Raw genomic sequence first — 21,546 nt, forward strand, 5'->3', positions numbered from 1 at the left:
AAGCTGTTGTACTACCAACCTTCCTGTATGCTTGTGAAACATGGAGAACAGCCTTTACCAAAGCTGTCATGGACTTTGAAGATATCAAACTCAGGACGAAAGGGAGAAACATGCTAAGAGGAAGGCACATTTGGCAAACCCTCACCATGATCAACTCCTGCCCAGAAACCTATGCCCCCACTGTGGAAGGTCATGTGGATCCAGAATTGGCCTCCACAGTCACTTACAGACACACTGTTAAGACTGTGTTCATGGAAGACAATCTTATTCAGCTACGAGTGATCACCAAAGAAGAAGTCTATTAGACAACAATGGAAAATATAGATGGCAAGCTACACCTGAAGTCAATCTCTCCCAAGTCACTTCTTACGTACCAACAAGACTGTTCCCATTGATAGCTATAACTTGATAGCCAATCTGACCTACATTACTGTATATGTGCAGCTGATCCCACCTCTGCCACCAGAATGATGCGAACCCCCTCCATAGACCCCATATACTCTATAACTAGCACAGTTAGTTTAGTGTTTTTGCATGAGCTGAACAAATAAGAAAGGTTTATAATACAGAACAATGTTGGTAAAACCAATGATTTGTCAGGAGATAAAAGTTCTTTCAGAAAACAGTTAACATTAATAATTATACGAAAATGGATGTTACAAGCCTCTCAAAGGGTAGTAAACACACAGCTTCTTTTAAACTTCAGTTGCTTATTTTCAGTTATTACTCTTCGGTTTGGTGTTACAGGTTTCTAGACTAGTTGGTAAATGCTTAGCTTATTTCACTTCAGTTTCTTAACTTAGTTGTTGCATGGGTGTTACAGCTTAATACTTTGGTTCTTAAACAAGGTGGTACTTTCTGTCAGTCTTCCAACCTTTTATCAATCACAGTTTGAAATACTTCTAGCAGGATAACAGACACAGGGGATCACCACACCCCTCTTAACTGGCTTGGGATTCTTCTCTGTCTAGAAGATCTCTCTCCTCCTGAGTGACCCAAGTAGTCTGTATGCTCCTCACAGCTTCTACTTCTCCTGGCTCAAACTCAGCCCTCTAGTTAACTCCTGTCTGAATACCAGGGGTATGCAACCTAAGGCCCGGGGGCCGGGTGCGGCCCAATCGCCTTCTCAATCCGGCCCGCGGATGGTCCGGGTATCAGTGTGTTTTTACATACCGTATTTTTCGCTCCATAGGACGCACCTGACCAAAAGACGCACCAAGTTTTTAGAGCAGGAAAATAAGAAGAAAAAATCCAACTCAAATGTTGTACTAAACTATTTAAAACAGCAAAGTGGGTGGCTCCTGTCCACTTTGCTGCTTTAAAGCGAGCCACAATATATAATGAAGAGAATGGAAAAAGGACAGACATTCCATTATAATGTAGCTGTTTTCATCATCACTGGGAAGTCAGTATTGGCAGCAGTCACAAAAATTAAAATTTGAGCATTTTACTGTTATTAATCAAGAATATTTATAGTCAGGGAGAGAAACCAGGGCTGTGCAAATGAGAAGTGCTTGGAGTATGGAGGAACAGCAAAGAGATCAAATGATTGCGCTCCAGTTCCTAAATCTCTGAAGTTTTCTCAAAACAGGCCTGGTTGTTTTGAAAGGAAGATTCAAAATGGAGTGACTGAGCAAAGAACAGAGGAGGAAAAGAGGGCAGATAAATAGCTTCCATTCAATACCAAGAGAACACAATGTTTTTGGTTTGGTATAGGTGGACTGTACTTGTAAGAATTTGTATAATGAATTATAGAGTTGGAGTGGAATATCAGAGCCTCTTTTCAGCAGTAAAGATTAGCTGCTAGAAACATGGTCCACACACAAACACACAGGATGTCTGGTTATAGTTGCAGTTACAGATAGGTAGCCGTGTTGGTCTGCCATAGTCAAAATAAAAAAATTCCTTCCAGTAGCACCTTAAAGACCAACTAAGTTAGTTCTTGGTATGAGCTTTCGTGTGCATGCACACTTCTTCAGATACAGAGCAGTGTATCTGAAGAAGTGTGCATGCACACAAAAGCTCATACCAAGAACTAACTTAGTTGGTCTTTAAGGTGCTACTGGAAGGAATTTTTTTATTTTGGTTATAGTTGTTTAGTTTAAACTGTTACTGAGCCAGATGCCTGCTCGGTTTTAGCTGAGCTCACTAATACTGAATTGTGGAAATGCTTTGCATGTATTTATGACTATTTCTGCAAAACGGCTACCTGAAGAAATCCCCAAACTTAATATTTTTAAACTTCAAACGGAGCTCAGAATCCGGTTAGGCAATCCTTTGCAGTTGAATTAGGAGGCACTGAGAGAAAGCAATTTGCTGCTCCCCACCCCCCCTCCACCCCAGGATCACACAGCCTTCCCTCTGCTTGCAAACCTTGTGGGAGCTTCAGGGGGAATGCAAACGCTATAGGCAGAGCAGTGTGGCTCCCCCCCCCCCAAAGAGCACCCCAGGAGCGCAGGGCAAAGACGCACAGCCTTCCCTCTGCTTGCAAACCTTGTCGGGGCTTCAGGGGGGATGCAAAAGCTATAGGCAGAGCAGTGTAGCTCCTCCCCCCCTCCACCCCAGGATCACACAGCCTTCCCTCTGCTTGCAAACCTTGTGGGAGCTTCAGGGGGAATGCAAAAGCTATAGGCAGAGCAGTGTGGCTCCCCCCCCCCCAAAAGCACCCCAGGAGCGCAGGGCAAAGACGCACAGCCTTCCCTCTGCTTGCAAACCTTGTCGGGGCTTCAGGGGAAAGTAAAGGCTGTAGGCAGAGCAGTGTAGCTCCTCCCCCCTCCACCCCAGGATCACACAGCCTTCCCTCTGCTTGCAAACCTTGTCGGAGCTTCAGGGGGAATGCAAAAGCTATAGGCAGAGCAGCGTGGCTCCTCCCCCACCCCCAAAGAGCACCCCAGGAGCGCAGGGCAAAGACGCACAGCCTTCCCGCTGCTTGCAAACGTTGCCGGGGCTTCAGGGGAAAGCGGAGGCAGCCGGCAGAGCACCGTGGCTCCTCCCCCGATCCCCGAAGAGCAGCCCAGCAGCGTAGGGCAACAGCGATTTGGCTCCAGGGACCACACATTCGCTCCATAAGACGCACAGACATTTTCCCTTCCTTTTTAGGAGGAAAAAAGTGCGTCCAATGGTGCGAAAAATACGGTAAGTAGAATGTGTCCTTTTATTTAAAATGCATCTCTGGGTTATTTGTGGGGCATAGGAATTCGTTCATTCCCCCCCCAAAAAATATAGTCCAGCCCACCACATAGTCTGAGGGACGGTGGACCGGCCCATGGCTGAAAAAGGTTGCTGACCCCTGCACTAAACACTGTTTTCCAACCTAAGCTCAGAGACTCCTTTCTCTAGCTGTAGATATTTCCCTCCGAGTGGATGTTAAACACACAGACCAGAACCAACTCCCAACTCCCTCCTGCACTCTCTTAAAGAATCTCTGAATCCTCTCTCAGAAACCACTCCTTTTAATTCCCCCTCAAAGTGCCATCACCCCTCCCTCTAGCTGTCTTGGTAGCCAATCAGAGAGAGGCCCCAGCACTCTGGTGGAATTCTGAGGCTTCGAGAATTAGACTCTCTAATTAGACTTAGAGAGTCTAAGAATTAGTTAGAATTAGACTCTGGCCTGACTCAGCTGTCCATCACAATATGCATGGTGGTGATTCATCTAAAACCATCTTCTTCACAGTATGCATACATTTATGCACCAGTCTTTCCCAAACGGGTGCTCTTCAGATGTTTTAGGCTACATCCCTGCCCACTGAGCTGCAACACAAAACATCTGGAGAGCACAAGATTGGGGAAGGCTGATACATATATACAATGGCTTGAATCCTAAATTAAGTAAACTTGAGAAAGTTCACAGTAATAAAATTTTTACTCCTCCAACTATCTGTTGTCAATTCCTCACTCCCTCAGAAGTGTCCAATCCCACATTGTTCAGAAGGAACCACTAACCCTACAGAGAGAATTTTTGAGGGTTAAATGTGGCTGCAGAGAAACAGGCAAAGACAGGAAACTTCCCTTCTGTGAATTTTTAAAAATTCAAGCCAATATCTATATAAAATAATGCATCCAAAATACAAGATTTTAGGCATCCAGCCCTAAAAAGTATTCACAAGAACAATACTATTTTTACAAAGAAAGCTAGCAGTACATGGTGGGGAATGATGAATTGGTGCATACTATAAGCAACTAGTATCCATTGCTCAGAAGATAGTGCAGGCTTCTGGCATCTTGCCAGTACATTTTAATTCTGTGAGTTCATATTCTTTTGAAAGACTTGTTATGTAGCCTGATACACTCATCCACACCAATGTCTAGTTTTGCTGCTTAAGCTATTTGTGAACTGACGTCAACATTTTACTTTGAGAAGTATGATGAAAGTTCAAAATGCACAGTGGTCCTGTCTGAATCTTTGCAGATGTTTCCCTTTACACCATCTGAGCACACAGATAATTAAAAGAACTGGTCAGAATACTTATATTCCACACATTGCAAAGCTCATGGAATTTCTTATCTTGAGACGTTAAAACTGAAATAAAAAACTTTTTCACTGGAACTGTTGAGTTATGGGGAATCAGTCCTATACAGCGGTACCTTGGGTTACAAATGCTTCAGGTTACATACGCGTCAGGTTACAGACTTCGCTAACCCAGAAATAGTACCTCGGGTTAAGAACTTTGCTTCAGGATGAGAACAGAAATCGTGCTCTGGCGGCGCAGCGGCAGCAGGAGGCCCCATTAGCTAAAGTGGTGCTTCAGGTTAAGAACAGTTTCAGGTTAAGAATGGACCTCCGGAATGAATTAAGTACTTAACCCGAGGTACCACTGTAATCTGTTGTGCACAGGGCAGACTGTAAGACCTGCAGCTAGAATTCCAGTCATGGAACAAGGTTTACACAGGTGCTGCTTAAGCTCCGCCTCATTATCTGCACTGCTGCAAGATTAGTCATTGGGTTGCTGTACTGGTGCTCCACGAACACCAAAATGTTGCCACAGGGTAAGTGGGAAAGAGAGCAATGATCACCCCAAAATTCAGGAACACCACCCAGGAAAATTAAACTTGGCACATTTCTAGTTCACTGAAAGGTAGCAACTTGGGGTAGAAGAATCCAAAACCCTCTATAAGACTTAAAACAATTTCCCCACATTCTGAAACTCTATCAACTTCATTTTCACCAGACTTCACATCAGGAATTCTCTCCTTTTCCAATATTGCTGTTTATTGATTTGCAATAAGATTCTCAACTCTCCAAATCTGAGCATACTTACCATCAAATATATCAAAAAGGGACTCCAAAGGGATAACAGAAGCAGTTTTTAGAAACAAAAACAACCCACTTTTCACCCCAAATGAGAGAAGCAAAATTCCAAGTAATTCTATAACCATCCATTTAAGAGCCTAGCAAAATTGTTTCTATCACCAATTAAGTTACAATTCTCACCCCTAATTTCCACTAGACTATATCCAACTAACTCCAATTAGTAGACCCACTGAAATAAATTGATTAAAGTTTGCCATGTTTATTGATTTCAATGAGTCTACTCTGAGCAGGAGTTAGTTGGCTAGAACCCAATCTTATCTATCAGACAGCTTGCTCTTGCACCTCCCTCCCCACATCCTCACCATTCCCACTACCACCAGTTCCCACTCTGCTGGGTTTAATGAACTACAGGCTCTCTCCAGGAATAGTACTGCACATAAAGCCAGTCTTATCATTATGGCAGGAAAATCGGACACTAAGGTTCCAATTTGCAACTACACATAACATGGCTATTAGTCTGTTTTCAATGAAGATTTTATGACATCATTACATAAACAACACATTTATAAAGTTTAGAAATAGAGATTATTTAAGATTTCCCTCATCAACACATCTGAAGTTTCCTAACATTCAATTTTCAAGACTGTATTTCAGAGTGTGGCATAAGCACTTCCAATATACAAATGTTTAGCATATTTTTAATACTGTGAAGAATTAATTCAGAATCTTCAGAACCTATGAAGACAAATCAAAGTTCTCTCTACTCATATCTCATATTTCAGCCACAGAACACTACCTGTTAGTGAGAGTCCTTGCACATCAGAAGCCTACAGCTGAAACTATATCATGTTTACCCTGGCAAGTATATTTTGGCAGATATAACCAGAGAGTCACACCAGTAAATGTTTCCACTCAGTTCTGATTTAAGTTTACCTGAGGCCTAAAATGTTTTCATTCAGTTTGGATTTAGTCTAATCAGGGTTAGGTAAACAGTGGCATTCCCCAACCTGGTTCAGCTGTGAAAATATGGCAAAACAGATTTTCAGAAGTGGTTGGAGCAGTATTAAAAGTACACAAAAGGTTTTCAGGGAGTTACTAGTAGCCATGTCCTTCTGAAAGGGAACCAGTGAGACATTTACTTACATTCTTCCTACACCTTCATACATTCGGGTTTCATCAGCCAAAGTCATAATCTCTGTATCAGTAAGATGTGCGTGCTTTTTCGTCCTGTTCAGTTGCTCTATTTGCAGATCTGCCAGTTTCACTTTTTGCTGGGTATCAATGACCTTGGCTTGAAGTTCTGTAAAAGCCTGATATGGAAAGCAACAGCATAAATGCAGCTAGAGTTAGTAAAACTATCAATGACTGACTTCACACAGAGTTTCAGTGTAGTTGTAAAGTATACATGCAGTAAACCCAGCATGGATTTCTCAAAAACAGATCATGCTAGACAAATCCCATTTCTTTTTTGACAGAGTTACAAGCTTGGTGGATTATGGGAATGCTATGGATGTAGTGTATCTCTCCTTCAGTAAGGCTTTTGACAAAGTCCCCCATTATTGCAGAAAAGCTAGTAAAATGTGGGCTGGATGAGGTAACTGTTAGGTGGATTTGCAGCTGTTTGACCAAACCCAAAAAGTGCTCACTATTGATTCCTCACCATCCGGGGGGCGGGGCGGGGGGAGGAGTGACAACTGCGGTGCCGCAGAGTTCTGTGTCAGGCCAGTTGTTGTTCACCATCTTTATAAACGACTTGAAAAAAGGAATGGAGGGGATGTTTAACAAATCTGCAGATAACATCAAACTGGGAGGGGTAGCTAATGCTGCAGAAGACAGAATCAGGAATCAAGATAACCCTAACAGATTGGAGACCAAGGAGAATGCGGCAGCTAGACTGGTGACTAGGAATGGCCTCCAAGACCATATAACACTGGTACTGAAAGACTTACATTGGCTCCCAGTACGTTTCCGAACACAATTCAAAGTGTTGGTGCAGCCGTTTAAAGCCCTAAACAGCCTCGGCCTAGAAGGAGCATCTCCACCCCCATCATTCTGCCTGAACACTGAGATCCAGCGCCAAGGGCCTTCTGGCAGTTCCCTCATTGCAAGAGGTGAGGTTACAGGGAACCAGGAAGAGGGCCTTTTCCGTAGTTGCCACCACTCTGTGGAATTCTCTCCCATCAGATGTCAAGGAAATAAACAATTATCCGACTTTTAGAAGACATCTGAAGGCAGCCCTGTTTAGGGAAGTTTTTAATGTTTGATGTTTTATTGTGCTTTTAATATTCTGTTGGGAGCAGCCCAGAGTGCCTGGGGAAACCCAGCCTGATGGGCGGGGTATAATTATATTATTATTATTATTATTATTATTATTATTATTATTATTATTATTACCACCAAGATGATCAAGGGTCTGTAAACCAAGCCTTATGAGGACAGGTTGAGGGAGTTGGGTATGTTCAGCCTGAATAAGAGACTGAGAGGAGATATGTTAGCCTTCATCAAATGTCTCAAGGGCTGTCACATGGAAGATGGAGCAAGCTTGTTTTCTCCTGCTCTGGAGGGTAGGACCCGAACTAATGGCTTCAAGTTACAAGAAAGGAGATACTGACTAAGCATAAGGAAACACTTTCTGAAAGTAACCGCTGTTAGACAGTGCAGCAGACTCCTTTGGGAGGTGGTGGACTCTCCTTCATTGGAGGTTTTAAGCAGCGGTTGGATGGTCTTCTGTCATGGATGCTTTAGTTGGGATATCTGCATTTCAGGGGGTTGGACTAGATGACCCTTGGGGTCTTTTCCAACTTTAAGATCAATGATTCTATGAACCTTTTACTAAGAAGCTGTTCACCTCTTATATCTCCTGACCAGATTCAGCCAACTATTGAATGGATAAAGAATTTGTCCCTGGCTGCAAGGACTGTCAAGAAAAGGAAGCAAAAGCTTCCAGCAGAGGAGAGGAACCATAAGCAATAATAATAATAATCGCAATTTAAAAATAACAGTAATAATAATACCCCACCCATCTTGCAGGGTTGCCCCACTTGTTCCCATCTCTTGAAGATGACTAGGAGCTCAGGAGTGGGAGCATGCATGTGCAACAGGGAGTTGTTCTGGTCCCCTCTGCTGTCCTATTGAATACCGCTACAGGGAATGCAGTTCTCAACAGAAAAGGGTTCCCCATCCCTACAGCCCTTCCAATTTCACCTGCTGCCACCACTGATTTTTTCCTGCCAACAAAAATACTTATGTGATCTTCCCCAGCCATCAACACCTTTCCACGCCTCCCTCTGTCTGCATTTTTTAATAACTTTCCTCTATGGCTTAACAGCATTTATCATCAATCTGGTGTGCTCTATAGTCTGCCTTGTGACAGCAGATACCAGAGCTGGTTCAAAGCATCTGTTCTGGCAGCTATGCTCAGAGGACCAACCACATAGTGCACCACATAGTGTCTACTTGAGAATGCTATGGTCTGGCATCACAGGTCAAAATCAGTGGCAAGTACATGCTGTTGAATCACACAGAAAAAGTCTTGGAAAGCACGTACAGTGGTGCCTCGCAAGACGAAATTAATCCGTTCCGCGAGTCTCTTCGTCTAGCGGTTTTTTCGTCTTGCGAAGCAACCCTATTAGCAGCTTAGCGGATTAGCGCTATTAGCAGTTTAGCGGATTAGCGGCTATTAAAGGCTTAGTGGCTTAGTGGCTAAAAGGCTATTAGCGGCTTAGAAAAGGGGGGGAAGCGGAAAAAAATCAGAACACTCGCAAGACGTTTTCGTCTTGCGAAGCAAGCCCATAGGGAAATTTGTCTTGCAAAGCAGCTCAAAAACGGAAAACCCTTTCGTCTAGCGGGTTTTCCGTCTTGCGAGGCATTGCGAGGTCTTGTGGGGCACCACTGTATCACTGTATCAAGGTGGGGCCTGAGAAAAGAAATGAAGAATAAGTGACAGAATGAGCAATTTGGGCAATGCAGTGAAGTTTTAAAAACCGGGCATATATAAAGATGGGTGACAGCACAGTGAGATAAAGCTAATGTAAGACAGAATGGATGGATGATGGATGGATGAAACACATGCTTGTGTGTCTGAGAAAGAAAGGGTGGATAAATTGATTGGTCGATGAATGGGAGAAGCTGGGGAACAGAGAACAGGCAACCACTTTTGGCTTTGGCCCTGCCCACTCCCAGCTCCTTCCAATCCAGGTGTCCAGCTCTGAATCATTTTCCCTTGAGGGAATGTGTCCAACTTCAAAAAAGACTGCCCACTCATGACTTACAACCTATGGATCAACAGTCAAAAATGTATCAGGTAACAGTATCAAATTAATCAACAGTAATATGATTACACTGAAAGTAAAAATAATTCTCCAAGAACTAAGCAGCTAGGGTATATGGCCTCTGCTACATCATCCCTCTGTAGCATTTCTGTTCCTCTCCAGTAAAACAGCTGGCCTGACTCATTCATTGACATTTGCTTAGCTAGCCAAGCATTCACCAAGCCGCCTCCCTTCATTCAACAAGCAGAGAAAGTTTGTCCTACACAGCAACAGTAGGTAGGGAGGAAGCTTAACACCATTTATTGCTGTGGAGGGTAAACTACTACAGAGCTGTTAATTGTTAACTATATGACCTAAGAGTGAAAGTTCTCAATGAACTGAGGACCTAACACCCCCCTCCCACTAAATGCATATTTAATATATCAGTTGTAATAGTAATAGAAAGCACAATGTCAATGCTATCAATATATCGTCCAAAACCACTTTGAAGTTCACATAACTGTTTCATAATGTATGACCTGGCAATATTTCACAAATTACAACGTGTGAGAAGGCTGGGCGATATCTGGTTTTCAACATCGCAATATATCACCAGCAGAACACTGCAATATATCACGAGCTAAACATCACAATGTCTGAAATAAGGATGGAATTATGCAGAGTGAACAGGGTAACGTACTGGCAATGGCTACTATTTAGGGGTCTAAACCAGGTAATTGACGATATTATTAATTACCACACAGCCACTTTCATCAGCAGGAGCCAATATGCATCCAAAATACATCACAATATATCAATATATCACAACAATAAGGATGGAACTAGGCAGAGGCAAACAGGCAACTGCTACTACTTAAGGGTCTAAAACTGATAAATGACAATATTATCAATTGCCACCCAGTCACTTTCATCAGCAGGCAAGCCAAAATGCATCCAAACAGGACTTTTGCCTCTGGGCTTAGCTAGCAAATGTGATGAGTCATAGTGAAGTCAAATAATCGGGGGCTGACAGCAGGCTTGCTGGGCAGCAGAAATGGCGGTGGCCTGGCGGTGGCCGAAACAGTGGTTGCTGCAGTGGTGGGAGGTGGTGGCAGAAGCCACAGCAGCCTACAAGGCCATTTTGCGATGCCGGCAGGAGGAGGTGACAGAAGCAGTGGCCTGCAAGGCTATGTTATTGCGGCGGCACCCTGGCAGCAGAGGCACAAGCAGTGATGGCATGTGAGGCCTCACCACGGTGATAGCAAGAGCAACAGCAGTCTGTGAGGCCTTTTTGTATTCACAGGAGCAGCGGCACCCTGTGAGGTCGTGTGGCGGCAGCAGCAGTGGCCTGAGAAACCTCACCGCAATGGAGAGAAGCAGCAGCAATAGCAACAGCATTCTGTAAAACGTCAGAGCATTGGGAGTAGCAAAGGCAGGTGGTGGTAGTGACAAAATCAGCATCGCTACAGCAATCCAGTAGTATCGGCGGCAGTCTGCGAGGCCTCATTGCAGCAGCATAAATAGCAGCAGCCTGCGAGGCTTCTCAGCAGTACTGAGAAGTGGCAGAGGTCTGCGAGGGCTTGCCGGGGCAGGCTGTCCCCTCTTCTGCCACTGCCATCACGAAGCCATGCAGGCCGCCTCCGCAACACCACCTCGCAGGCTGCCACCACTTCTGCAACCACCTCCCACTGCTGTGGCGAGGTCTCACAACCCGCTGATTATTCTGCCACTGTTGCCAGGCTGCTGCCACTTCTACGGCTACCTCCTGTTGCCAGAGTGAAGCCTCACAGGCCACCACTGCTTGTGCTGCTGCAGCCGTGAGGACTCGCATGCTGCTACTGCTACCACCTCCCACGGCTGCAGCAAGCTCTTGCAGGCCGTGGCAAGGCCTGGCAGGCTGCTGCCACTTCTGTCACCACCATGACGAGGCCTGCAAGGTTGCTGCAGTTTTTGCTGCTACCGCCACCAAGCTACCTCTGCTTTTGCCACTGCAAGGCCTTGCAGGCCACTGCTACTTCTGCTGCCACAACAAGGCCTCAGAGGTTGCTGGCACTTCTGGCACTGCCTCCCACCACCGTGGCAAGGCCACTGCTTATTGTGCCACTGCTGCCAGGTACTGCTGCTTCTGCTGCCGCGACATGGCCTTGCAGGCTGCCACTGCTTCTGCCACCACTGTGAGGCTTCACAGGCGGCCACTGCTTGTGCCACTGCCATAAGGCATGGAAATTAAGATGGGGCCCCTTTACTTTACTTCTGGTGCGTGACAGAACAGGCCTTACCCTTAACCCTGACATTTTCAGCGTCTGTAATAAATTTATGAACAGGCTGGGACAAAAGTAAAAAAAAAAGAGAGAAAGTTTACCTTTTCTCTCCTAATGTGGGGCATGTAATGAAGCTGAGATACAGGGCAGCCAAATTAACTTTTCTCTATGTAGCCTTTATTTTTGAACCTTTTTATAATATTGACGGAAGAGGCGTGGCAACGCAATTGGTGGTGGTGGCTATTGGCTTACATGATCTGAAAAGGAGCTTAGCCAAATTCATGGGAAACAGATCAAACTATTAACAATAACATGAAGAGAAGAAGAAAAGGTACCAGACACTTTTAGTCCCGAGAAGGTAGCAGGGAGCAGGGATACAAGTCACAGGGTGGATACGTTTATTTGTATTGTTTTGGATCTATGAGGAAACCCCAATAAAAATATCCAGGGGAGGGGGAGGAAACTGTATCAGCCACGATGGTTACATGGTTCACAGACACCCTCCCTGGGGATGAAGGGGGGTCTTCCCGCCTCCACCCGGCTGAGAGAGAAGGGCTTTCCCAAGGCCCCGCCCCAGCCTCTCTCCCCTTGGGGGGGGGCATGAAGACGGGGGACAGAGACTCCTCGTGGGGGGGGGCGGCCCTGACTGCAACTCCCACCCTCCCCAGCCCGCAGAGTCAGAGGCCGAGGATGACGGGAGTTGTAGTCCGCGAGGAGCATCCCTCAGAGACCCTCCCGCCCCGAGCTCTGAGAAGGGCGGGAGCGATGAGGAAAATCCCGACAGCCTCGTAGCCCAACAAGGGCTGGCCACCAACGAAGCGGCCTTGCCCGGCTTCGTCCCCGCCCGCCATCAGGTACCTTCTTCAGCTCCAGATCCACGGGCGCCGCCATCTTGCCTGCTCTTCGGGTTTTTTTCCTATCCCCGAAGACAGGGTTGCGCATGCGCACTGGGGGGCGAGGCGTTGCTCTCCTTGCTTCGCCGCTGTTGCTGCTGCTCGCGCGGATCAGCGCGCGCATGCGTAGTAGAAGGGAGGCGAAAGCGGACTCTGTGCGGGGCTGGGGATTATAGAGCTACTAAATTGTGTACCCGTAAATCGCAAAACATGACACGACTGTCCAAAACTGGGTCACTAGGTGGGTAAAATACTATCCTGCTGGCCGCTTTCTGAGTAAGTGATAGACTTAAGCCTATAAGCGCGCGAGGGGTAGTGAGGATCCCCCACCTCCGTTGGTTCCCTGCAAATGGATCCCGTGAAGTGATCTGCCTTTCTTTTGCTGCTGAAAGGATCACAGTACAGTGGTGCCTGGCTGCCTTTGCTTAGCTAGGAAGATCCTCGGAGAAAGCATAAATCTCCTTTCACATCTTGCAGTTGCGTTGAGAAGGGTGGATGGGCGCGTGCATGGACGCAGCTGACCCTCTAAATCAAGTAAATCAATAAAAATACTTAACTAGCTGAGGTTCTTTCCTCCCCAACTTGAAGCCTCCCCCCCAAGGGTGGGTGGGTGGCTTATGTGGGCCAGCTTTTATTAGTTTGTTGTTGTTAAAAGTAAGTCAAGTTTCTTCTTCTTTTTAAAGCATACACTGTTGAGCTGTTGGGAAGCTGCTTGGACTGTGATGAATAATGATGGACTCCGTACACATTTCCAAAAAGATAACAGCTGCCATTCTAATTAAAGTGATTCACTAGAAACAAGCAAGATTCCATCTGTAGCATAATATTGAGGTACATGTTAGCAGCCCCTGGGTTCTGTGCTAATCATTATAAAACTAGAATGTTTCTCCCTTGGGCCAAGATGACTATTTTTTTAAGGGAACAATTTGTTATTTTTGTTTTACTGGTAATTTTAGTTCCCATATCAAAGGCTGTTCCATGAAGACCTCAGCAGACTTCAAAATTTCAAGAGTGCTGTACTGTTAATACTTTGAAGGGAGCCTTGCAAGGAAAACTATAGTACAGTATGTATTGTAGGAAATGAGGTGCATGATTCATTTGTTGGCACTTATTCCTCTGAGTCAGTGTTAAGTCAGAAACTTTGCACAGCGATAGCGGGTGCTCTGCAACTGAGGGATCTCTCTTCCAGATGTCATGAAGCCAAGACGCTGGCCAGTGCCCATTCCACTATGTTTGAGATGCTAACTGGAAAAATCCCAGCTGCAGAAGTTTCAACAACCTGCAGACAGTCTGCTTCTCAAACATCCTCCTTGGAGTAAATGGAAGGAAAAGGAAGGGAAATAAAACCCAGCCTCCCCTCCCTCTCACTAGCCCAGGGGTCAGCAACCTTTTTTAGCAGGGGGCCAGTCCACCGTCCCTCAGACCATGTGGGGGGCCAGACTATATTTTTTGGGGGGGGGAATGAACAAATTCCTATGCCCCACAAATAACCCAGAGATGCATTTTAAATAAAAGCACACATTCTACCCATGTAAAAACATGCTGATTCCCAGACCGTCCGCGGGCCAGATTGAGAAGGCGACTGGGCCAGATCCGGCCCCCGGGCCTTAGGTTGCCCACCCCTGCTCTAGCCCCAGCCTTGATTCTCTTGGGCAGACGCAACTCCTTTCTTACATTTCTACTGCATCCATACTTATAATTGGGGGCGGGGCGGGGGGAGAAATGTTAGTAAGGCAAGTTCTGGATTCCCTCTGAATTGTGAGGAAAAGAGCTGGCACACGAAGGGTAACTAATTTGCTGTCCCCAGTTTAAGGACTGGAGGTAGCAGGATGATTGTCATCTGTCTTGAGCAGAGCAAACCTAGTTGAGTGCCTTCCGATTGTGCCTGTAACTGCCATTAGTGGAGGGCTGTTTCATGGGGACTGTAATAGGGAATTGTTTATTCATCCTGAACTGCTGCCAAGCAGAATATACTTTGCTTCGGCTAGAGGTGACTTGCTACTTAGAGGTCTGCACTAACAGGTCATCTTTCCAGTGCAGTTTCAATTCCTTACTTTGAAAGAGAGAAATTTACTCCCTTGTCATTCAAAATTTGTTAGTGCCACAAAATACTGCATTTGGCAAGATGACTTGTCAGCACTTTCTGACTAGGAACCATTACTCTGGGTTTGTGGCTCATGCCCATGTTCAAAACACGAAACACCGATCCTGTGAAGATTAACAAATGCAGTAAAATGAGTCTGAGTGAATTTTGCCTCAGTTGCTGAAGGTGCTCCTTTTTCCTGCCTCAGTTGTATAGGAAATTAGCTGCAGAGAGAGAGGAAGAAACAAAACAATGATCTGAATGCCTCCTGGCATCACTTTCAGGTCACAGGGTCAAGCATGTCTTTATTTCAGCAGGACAGGAAGTAATATGTTGATTGTTTGCTCCTCAGAGTGAGGGAAACTACCTCAACAGCAATGTGCTGTTAAGGTCACATTCCTAACTACATCCTACAGCCCTTTTGCAGCTACCAGATGCACATTCTAGCACAGCTACATCCTCTGCGTCAGTCCTCTGAAGAAAATCAGCATTGCACTGCAGCAGTCCAGTCCAGTCCTATGCAGAATTACTTGAAAGAGCCACCAAGTTCAGTGAGGCCACCTCCCAAGTAAGTGTGAAATTTTAAGCTGCAAGATCCAGAAAGTCCAGGCAGTGCTACAGCAGGAAGGGAAAGGCTCTGTTTTGAAAGATGAAAAAGGGCTTAGCCCACCATCATAGTAAGACAGTTTAGAGAAACTGCTTCTGAAATGCCAAATTGTCTTTCTCTCAGCATTAATATCAAGAGCCAATTTGCACCCATGTAGATTAGGAAGAAGGGACTTTCCTATGACACACACATACACACACACACACACACACACCATTTCCCACAGGGCCTGGGTGAGCATCTGCACGCTGCTTTCTGCTTGGAGGGGAGCTGCAGGAAATTTCTGCTGCCCCTTAGTTTTCTGCAATGGCAACAACAACCATCCTTCTGCCATCTGCCCTTCCTCAAAGTGATTGCATTGCCTGCCGTGTGTCATCCTTCCCCTTGCTGCCTGCTGCCTTTTGCCATGGTCTTGATGGTCACTCTTTCATGATCTGATTGTAACCTCATCTTGGCTTTTCTGTGTGCTGATTCAATCAGGGAATGCTGTGGCTGGTGACAAATGCCCTCCCCCTCCCCCTTCCGTTTTTGACCCTGACTTGGTGCCCAGGAAAGAAAGTGCCAAGATGTGCTTCATAGAGGAGGTTAAGCGCTTGCATTCCTGCATATTTTCATGTATATCATATTTGGCAAATGCTCTATTCAGCCTCTGTCCCAGCAGACAAAGAGGGGATCGGCGTCATCAGACTGGAAAAGCTGCTGGAGTTGAGGGTCTCCGCTCTGTCTGCAGGCCAAGGGTCAGGCAGTGCATGTAGAAAGAACTGGGGAGTATTCTTCCATGGTGGCACATCTGACCTGAGGACAGAAAACTCTTTCTTGCTTCTAGCACACAGGGGGGGGGGTGTCTCTCACCACTCCAGCTCGCAGCCACAAGGGGCAGGGAGGGGGCTGCACTTCTATGGACATGTCCACCTCACATCTCCCAAGCACTGCAATAGCTGCACTAATCCCACTGCTACCACCAAGCTGTTCTGGCTACCACACTTCTGTGTTCGCCCAAACAAAGACTTCTGATGCCATGCACTCAGAATCCCCAGAGAAAGGTCACATATTTGGGTACAAGCAACACTGATCCGCAGGGCCACCTTTTTTTAAAAAAAATGATATTTATTGAGAATTTAAAATTACAGTGAAAAAAGGAAAAGGAAAAAAGATAGACAAAAAAGGAATTAAACAATATAAGTCAGTAAAAAGAAAAAAGAAACAAAAAACAAAACACATAATACATCCAAACCAAAAACAAAAGCAAACAAAAAAATTAAAAACAAATCCAATATTCCCAAATCTTTATCTTTCGTTAACTTGTTTCATTGACCTCCTCACACCTCCCTTTTTTGTATTCTAGTTATTCATTATCTCAGCAAATCCTTTCCATCTTTCACTATATTCTGTCATTAAATTACCTTAATTTATTTTAACCTTATCTTACCATAAAAAGCCCTAAAGCTTAAAACTTAAAACTTATTTATACATAATTACTTTTAGCATTTCTACTAAAGCCAGTACAGTATGTGTGACTTTAAAGAGCACTTAATAAACTCTTGTGTACCAAATTTGGCTTTGTTTGGACTTTTTTTTGACCATAGGAACCCATTAATTGAATTTCAATGCATTCCTATGGGATTTCGTGCTTCGCAAGACGAAAAATTCGCTAGACGAAAAAACTCGCGGAACGAATTAATTTCGTCTTGCGAGGCACCACTGTATAGGCAATTATTAGGTCACAAGATTTGCCTTGCATCTGTTGGAAAGTAACCCTATCTGTTTCGGATCGACCCCCACCCCTTCTCCATTGACTATAATGGAGAATTTAGAAACACCTATATAACTTTCCTCCTTTTCACATAAGTGAATGAAATCTGCAGGCAAAGTTGCTCCTAAAGAGTGGATTCAGCCTGCCAAATTATGGGCAGATCTATCTATAGGTGTTTCTACAAGGAAACTTTAAAAAAATATTAAAAAGAGAAAGGCTCTTAACTTCTCCCAGAACTGGGTGCAACTTTCTGAGTCTGCTGACTTTCAGAGTGGGAGATGTTGTAGTTGCCCCACAAGCCCAGACTCTTTGCTTGGGTGGGGGGAGAAATAACCCCCCCTAGATTTTTGTGGACAATCGTCAGAAAACTAGTGACACAGGGATGTGCGCCCCCCCCCCGGGCAAGTGAGTAATAAGAGGCTGGCTGTGAGCAACACAGTTGCTAGATTACTTAAAGAACAAGCGGGGAGGGAGGGGGGAGAGGACCTAGCAAGGGGGAAACTTTAATAATAAAAATATTAATTGTACTGCACAGCAAGAATCCAACATCGTGAAACCATAGGCACCCCAACACTGAAAAGAGGAGTGTGAAACTTTCAACAATAACACCGAAGGGAGGGGGCAACAGGAAATGGAGAGGAAGAGAGCACAGTGTTAGAATTTTACAAAAACTAAGGGAAAATGAGATAACACAATTAAAGCAGGGTTTGTTTTGTTGGAAAACAGAGATTAGAATAAAAAGGAACAAATAAAGCACATGAACTACAAGCTGCACCAGATGACGTGGTTTAGGTCTTCCAGAAGCCATCTGCACAACTCATACACTTAAACCATCCAGGAAATATTAAAACATTACACATTGCACTTAAAACATGTTTTGCAAAAGAGCTTGTTGGGACCTAATAAAAGCTAAACCTTGAAATCTTTTTCTTTAACTGTGAGAGGTACTTGGAAGCGGAGCTGACTGAGTGGTGGGGGCTCTGCTTCCTAGAAGGTCCCCTGTGAGGGACACAGCAGCTATGATCCATAATTGGTCCTCCGGGCTAGAAGTTCCCACACCGCTGCTTTAGCATTTGGGTGTCTCCCTAACTAAATTTTCCATCTTAAGATCACTCTGCACGTTTTGGTCAGGAGGGAAATCGTATGTAGCCATTACTACTACAACATGGCCTGACATTGCTATCCGCAGTGATTCAGCGGAGGAGTTTGTTCCCATTTCAGATTTCTCATTTGTTCCCATCTGTGACTAATGATGAAGTACATGCATGTCTGAACCAAGCTTCCATCATGCAGAACAGAATAAGTCTCCTCCGCTCTCTGCTTGCAGCAGCAATACTGAGAAGAACAGTGTTAGAGATTCAGTACAGCACTGTGCTGCTAGCTGGTAGACAAAGTTAATTATCTTACTTTCCCACAGGCGAATGAAAAATCCTTGGCTTGTAAACACTTTGACTATTGTCATGCTTTGCGAGTTTGGAACAGGGGAAGGCTTCATGCCCTATTACTAATCCTATGAGCCAGTCTCCATTGTTAACCACCCACGGCCACTATTAACATAAAAATGCCAAATGGCTTCAGAAGGGCTCACCATTGGCTAAAAGAGTGATGTCACCTAGCTATTAAACAAGGAATTTGCAGTGGCCACTCAAGGAGCAGAAGGTCTTCATCTGGCATGTGGGTAGAACAGCATGCAAGGAAGGAGGGAGGCCCAGGGAAGAAAGAAACCTAAATCTTCAGTTTTAAAGTTTGCATGTATGACACACCAAAATGGTGCAAATGTTCCAGTTCCTCCTCAGGATGGATGTTTAGGAAAGCAGCTGGGGGAGAAGGGGGGGAACCCTGGCATGAAGCCACAGGATCTGCTGTTGAAACAGTCTGGGGAGATTTGCATATTGGATTCATCTCTAGGTGCTAGCAGATTTCAGGTTGCACCAACAGTTGCTGGGACAAAGGGGCAATCATTTTAATAGAATACATATAATACATATCCATCTCCAGCACTAAATGCAATGCAGCAGAGACAGATGCAAAGAGAAATGATGCAATCTTTGTACTAGCAATGCGGGAGAATAGTTTTAGCAGCACACAAGGTCAAAGTTGGTCAAGGTGGCATGAAGAGGACCATGCTTCGCCTCAGCCAGCCCAGGTAGACAATAGGAGTGTTTCCCAGACATCAACCACTATATGAGCAAACTGAGCATGCATGGGATGACCAGGCCAAGGTGTTGGCCCCCTTGCTTTCCTATCTGCAGAATAGACCCTACTGTGGGCTGATCTAACGAAACCACCTACCTGATGTAGTACCCTTTAGTGCAGGCATGGCCAAACTTGGCCCTCCAGATGTTTTGGGACTACAACTCCGATCATCCTAGCTAACAGGACCAGTTGTCAGGGATGATGGGAACTGTAGTTCTAAAACATCTGGAGGGCCAAGTTTGGCCATGCCTGCTTTAGTGTTTCCTCAACTAGGCAAAGGGTCTAACAAGCTTCTGAACACCAGTTGCTGGAAACCACAGGAGAGGAGAGGGCATCTGGATGGCCAGTGTGGAAACAGGACACTGGACCAGATTGGCCATTGGACTGATCCAGCAGGCTGTTTTTATGCAAAATTATTCTAGCCTAGCAAGCTGAGCCACAAGACACAACTGTGGGTACATGGCAATGAGAAGCTCTTGACTTCAATCCAACCCTGGCCAGCAGCCCAGCCAACAAGCATGAGAGCTATCTCCCAATGCCAAGAGTGCCAACACGTATTGCCTTCACGATCTTAAGGGGGTGAGGAACCCCTCCTCTTTTAAGGCTTCCAGGCATCTGCTGGACCTACCTCACCCCGTTAAAGATATTTCCTAAACCTCTAGTTCCTATAGGTGTGCTTTTTCTGTTTAGGGCCTCTCCAGATGCCAACCTTGTGAGCTACAGATGTGTGGTGTTGTGTCAGCTGTTCTGGGGGATCCTGGTGTCAATCTTATTACAACAAACTATATTCCCCTAGGTTTCAAAATGCAGCCCTGTGCCATTGAGAAAATGTAATTACCCACATGCTCAGCTTGTGGAATATTTCCCTCCCCAAAACATAGCTCAGTGGGGTGGAGGGGGAGAAGGACTGATAGTCTGGGCTTGAAATGACCAGATCTATGGCAGCAGGGGAGCCAATTTTTCCAACCAAACTATTAGCAGAGGCCCAAACCCTGCCTAATGGAGGACGTGGCTCAGAAGGAACTTGGTGGCTCACCTGCGTCTTCTACAGTCAACCCCACAGTTGCCAAGTCCTCTCCTCACATTTGGCAGGTTAGGCTGCCAACGGTTTCTCTCTCCAAAATGCCATCACTATATAGATAATAAGGAACTCAACTTTTCTGGCTTCTGTGTAACAGGATTCCTAAAAAAACTCCTAAAGAGGAAAATTGATCATGCTTGGCACTTAATTCCTGTGCGTGTGTGACAATTTAGAATTACCCACTGGCTGACATTAAGGAGAATCTCCCCCTCTCATCAAACCAATTCAGAACTGATCAGATGGAAACTCAGCCAAGTGTCTATTATTCATTAAAAAGCAGACTCAGATGCCCCCAACTACCCCATAAAAAAGCACCACCTTGTTTATTTGAGGCATCTCCTAGCCCTGAAGTTTGAGATAAATAGCAATAGTCATGCTGCGTGAGAAAAAGGTTTAATTCTCACTGAGGTCATAAACCTGGAACCTTAGATTCACCACTCCAGATTGAGGGATGAGGCTCATACAACTGTATACACTTTCATACAAGATTAAGCAAATAAAGTGGGAAGGTGTCTCAGCAGAATCCTTCCCCCTGACTGCATCTATTCTATGTTGAAGAATGTATTTTTTTTTCATATGTCAAAACATTAGCATGTAAACCCCTGTATGCAACATGGGGTGGTATAAACCAGGCATAGTTTTATCCCTTTAGGCTTAAAATTCAGCAAGAGCAACTGTTGCTGTCCCCATCCCACAAAGGCCACGACTATATTTATCACCAATGGAGCATAAGACTCTTAAACTTAGGGCCATGGGTCATGCCCCACATTGGGCAAAAGATTTCTCATGGTCACTTCCAACTCTACAGTTCTATGATTCTTTGATTCGGCAAAAGTATGCCTGTGAGACAACCTTTGGTAATCTGTTACTTTCCAGATGTTTTGGAATACAACTCCCATCAGCCCCCACTGACCAGCTGGACACCTTGATAAAACTATTGTGAAGGAAACATTCTGAGATTTGCAGCCAGCATTCCACATTGATTCACGTGCTCCTCAAAGCAAAATCCCGGGTACCTCCAGCTGCAACAGATCTGCCCTGGGAAGTCGCCCCCCCCCCCACATTTTTTGCATGATGGCACTGCAAGAAGGTTATGTTTTAATTTAGAAATTATCATTTTGCAACCATTCTAATTGATTCTTCCCTAAATTAATATTCAGGTAACAGCAAG

The 21,546-nt window shown here is 45.1% G+C and overlaps 1 protein-coding gene across 1 annotated transcript in view; it reads right to left on the bottom strand.

The window, feature by feature from the left end:
• Positions 1–12,770, bottom strand: part of PFDN1 (prefoldin subunit 1) — a 30,380-nt gene extending 17,610 nt beyond the window's left edge. Inside the window, exons 1-2 of the mRNA XM_082234704.1 lie at positions 12,621–12,770; positions 6,395–6,561 (exon numbers count right to left, since the gene is read on the bottom strand). Of these exons, the coding sequence (XP_082090830.1) occupies positions 6,395–6,561; positions 12,621–12,704 (251 nt within the window). The 5' untranslated portion in view covers positions 12,705–12,770. The remainder of the gene's footprint in view (positions 1–6,394; positions 6,562–12,620) is intronic.
• Between the last annotated feature and the right edge of the window lie 8,776 nt (positions 12,771–21,546).

The sequence above is a fragment of the Podarcis vaucheri genome (assembly GCF_965113315.1).
Source record: "Podarcis vaucheri genome assembly, chromosome: 8".
Classification (NCBI taxonomy): domain Eukaryota; kingdom Metazoa; phylum Chordata; class Lepidosauria; order Squamata; family Lacertidae; genus Podarcis; species Podarcis vaucheri.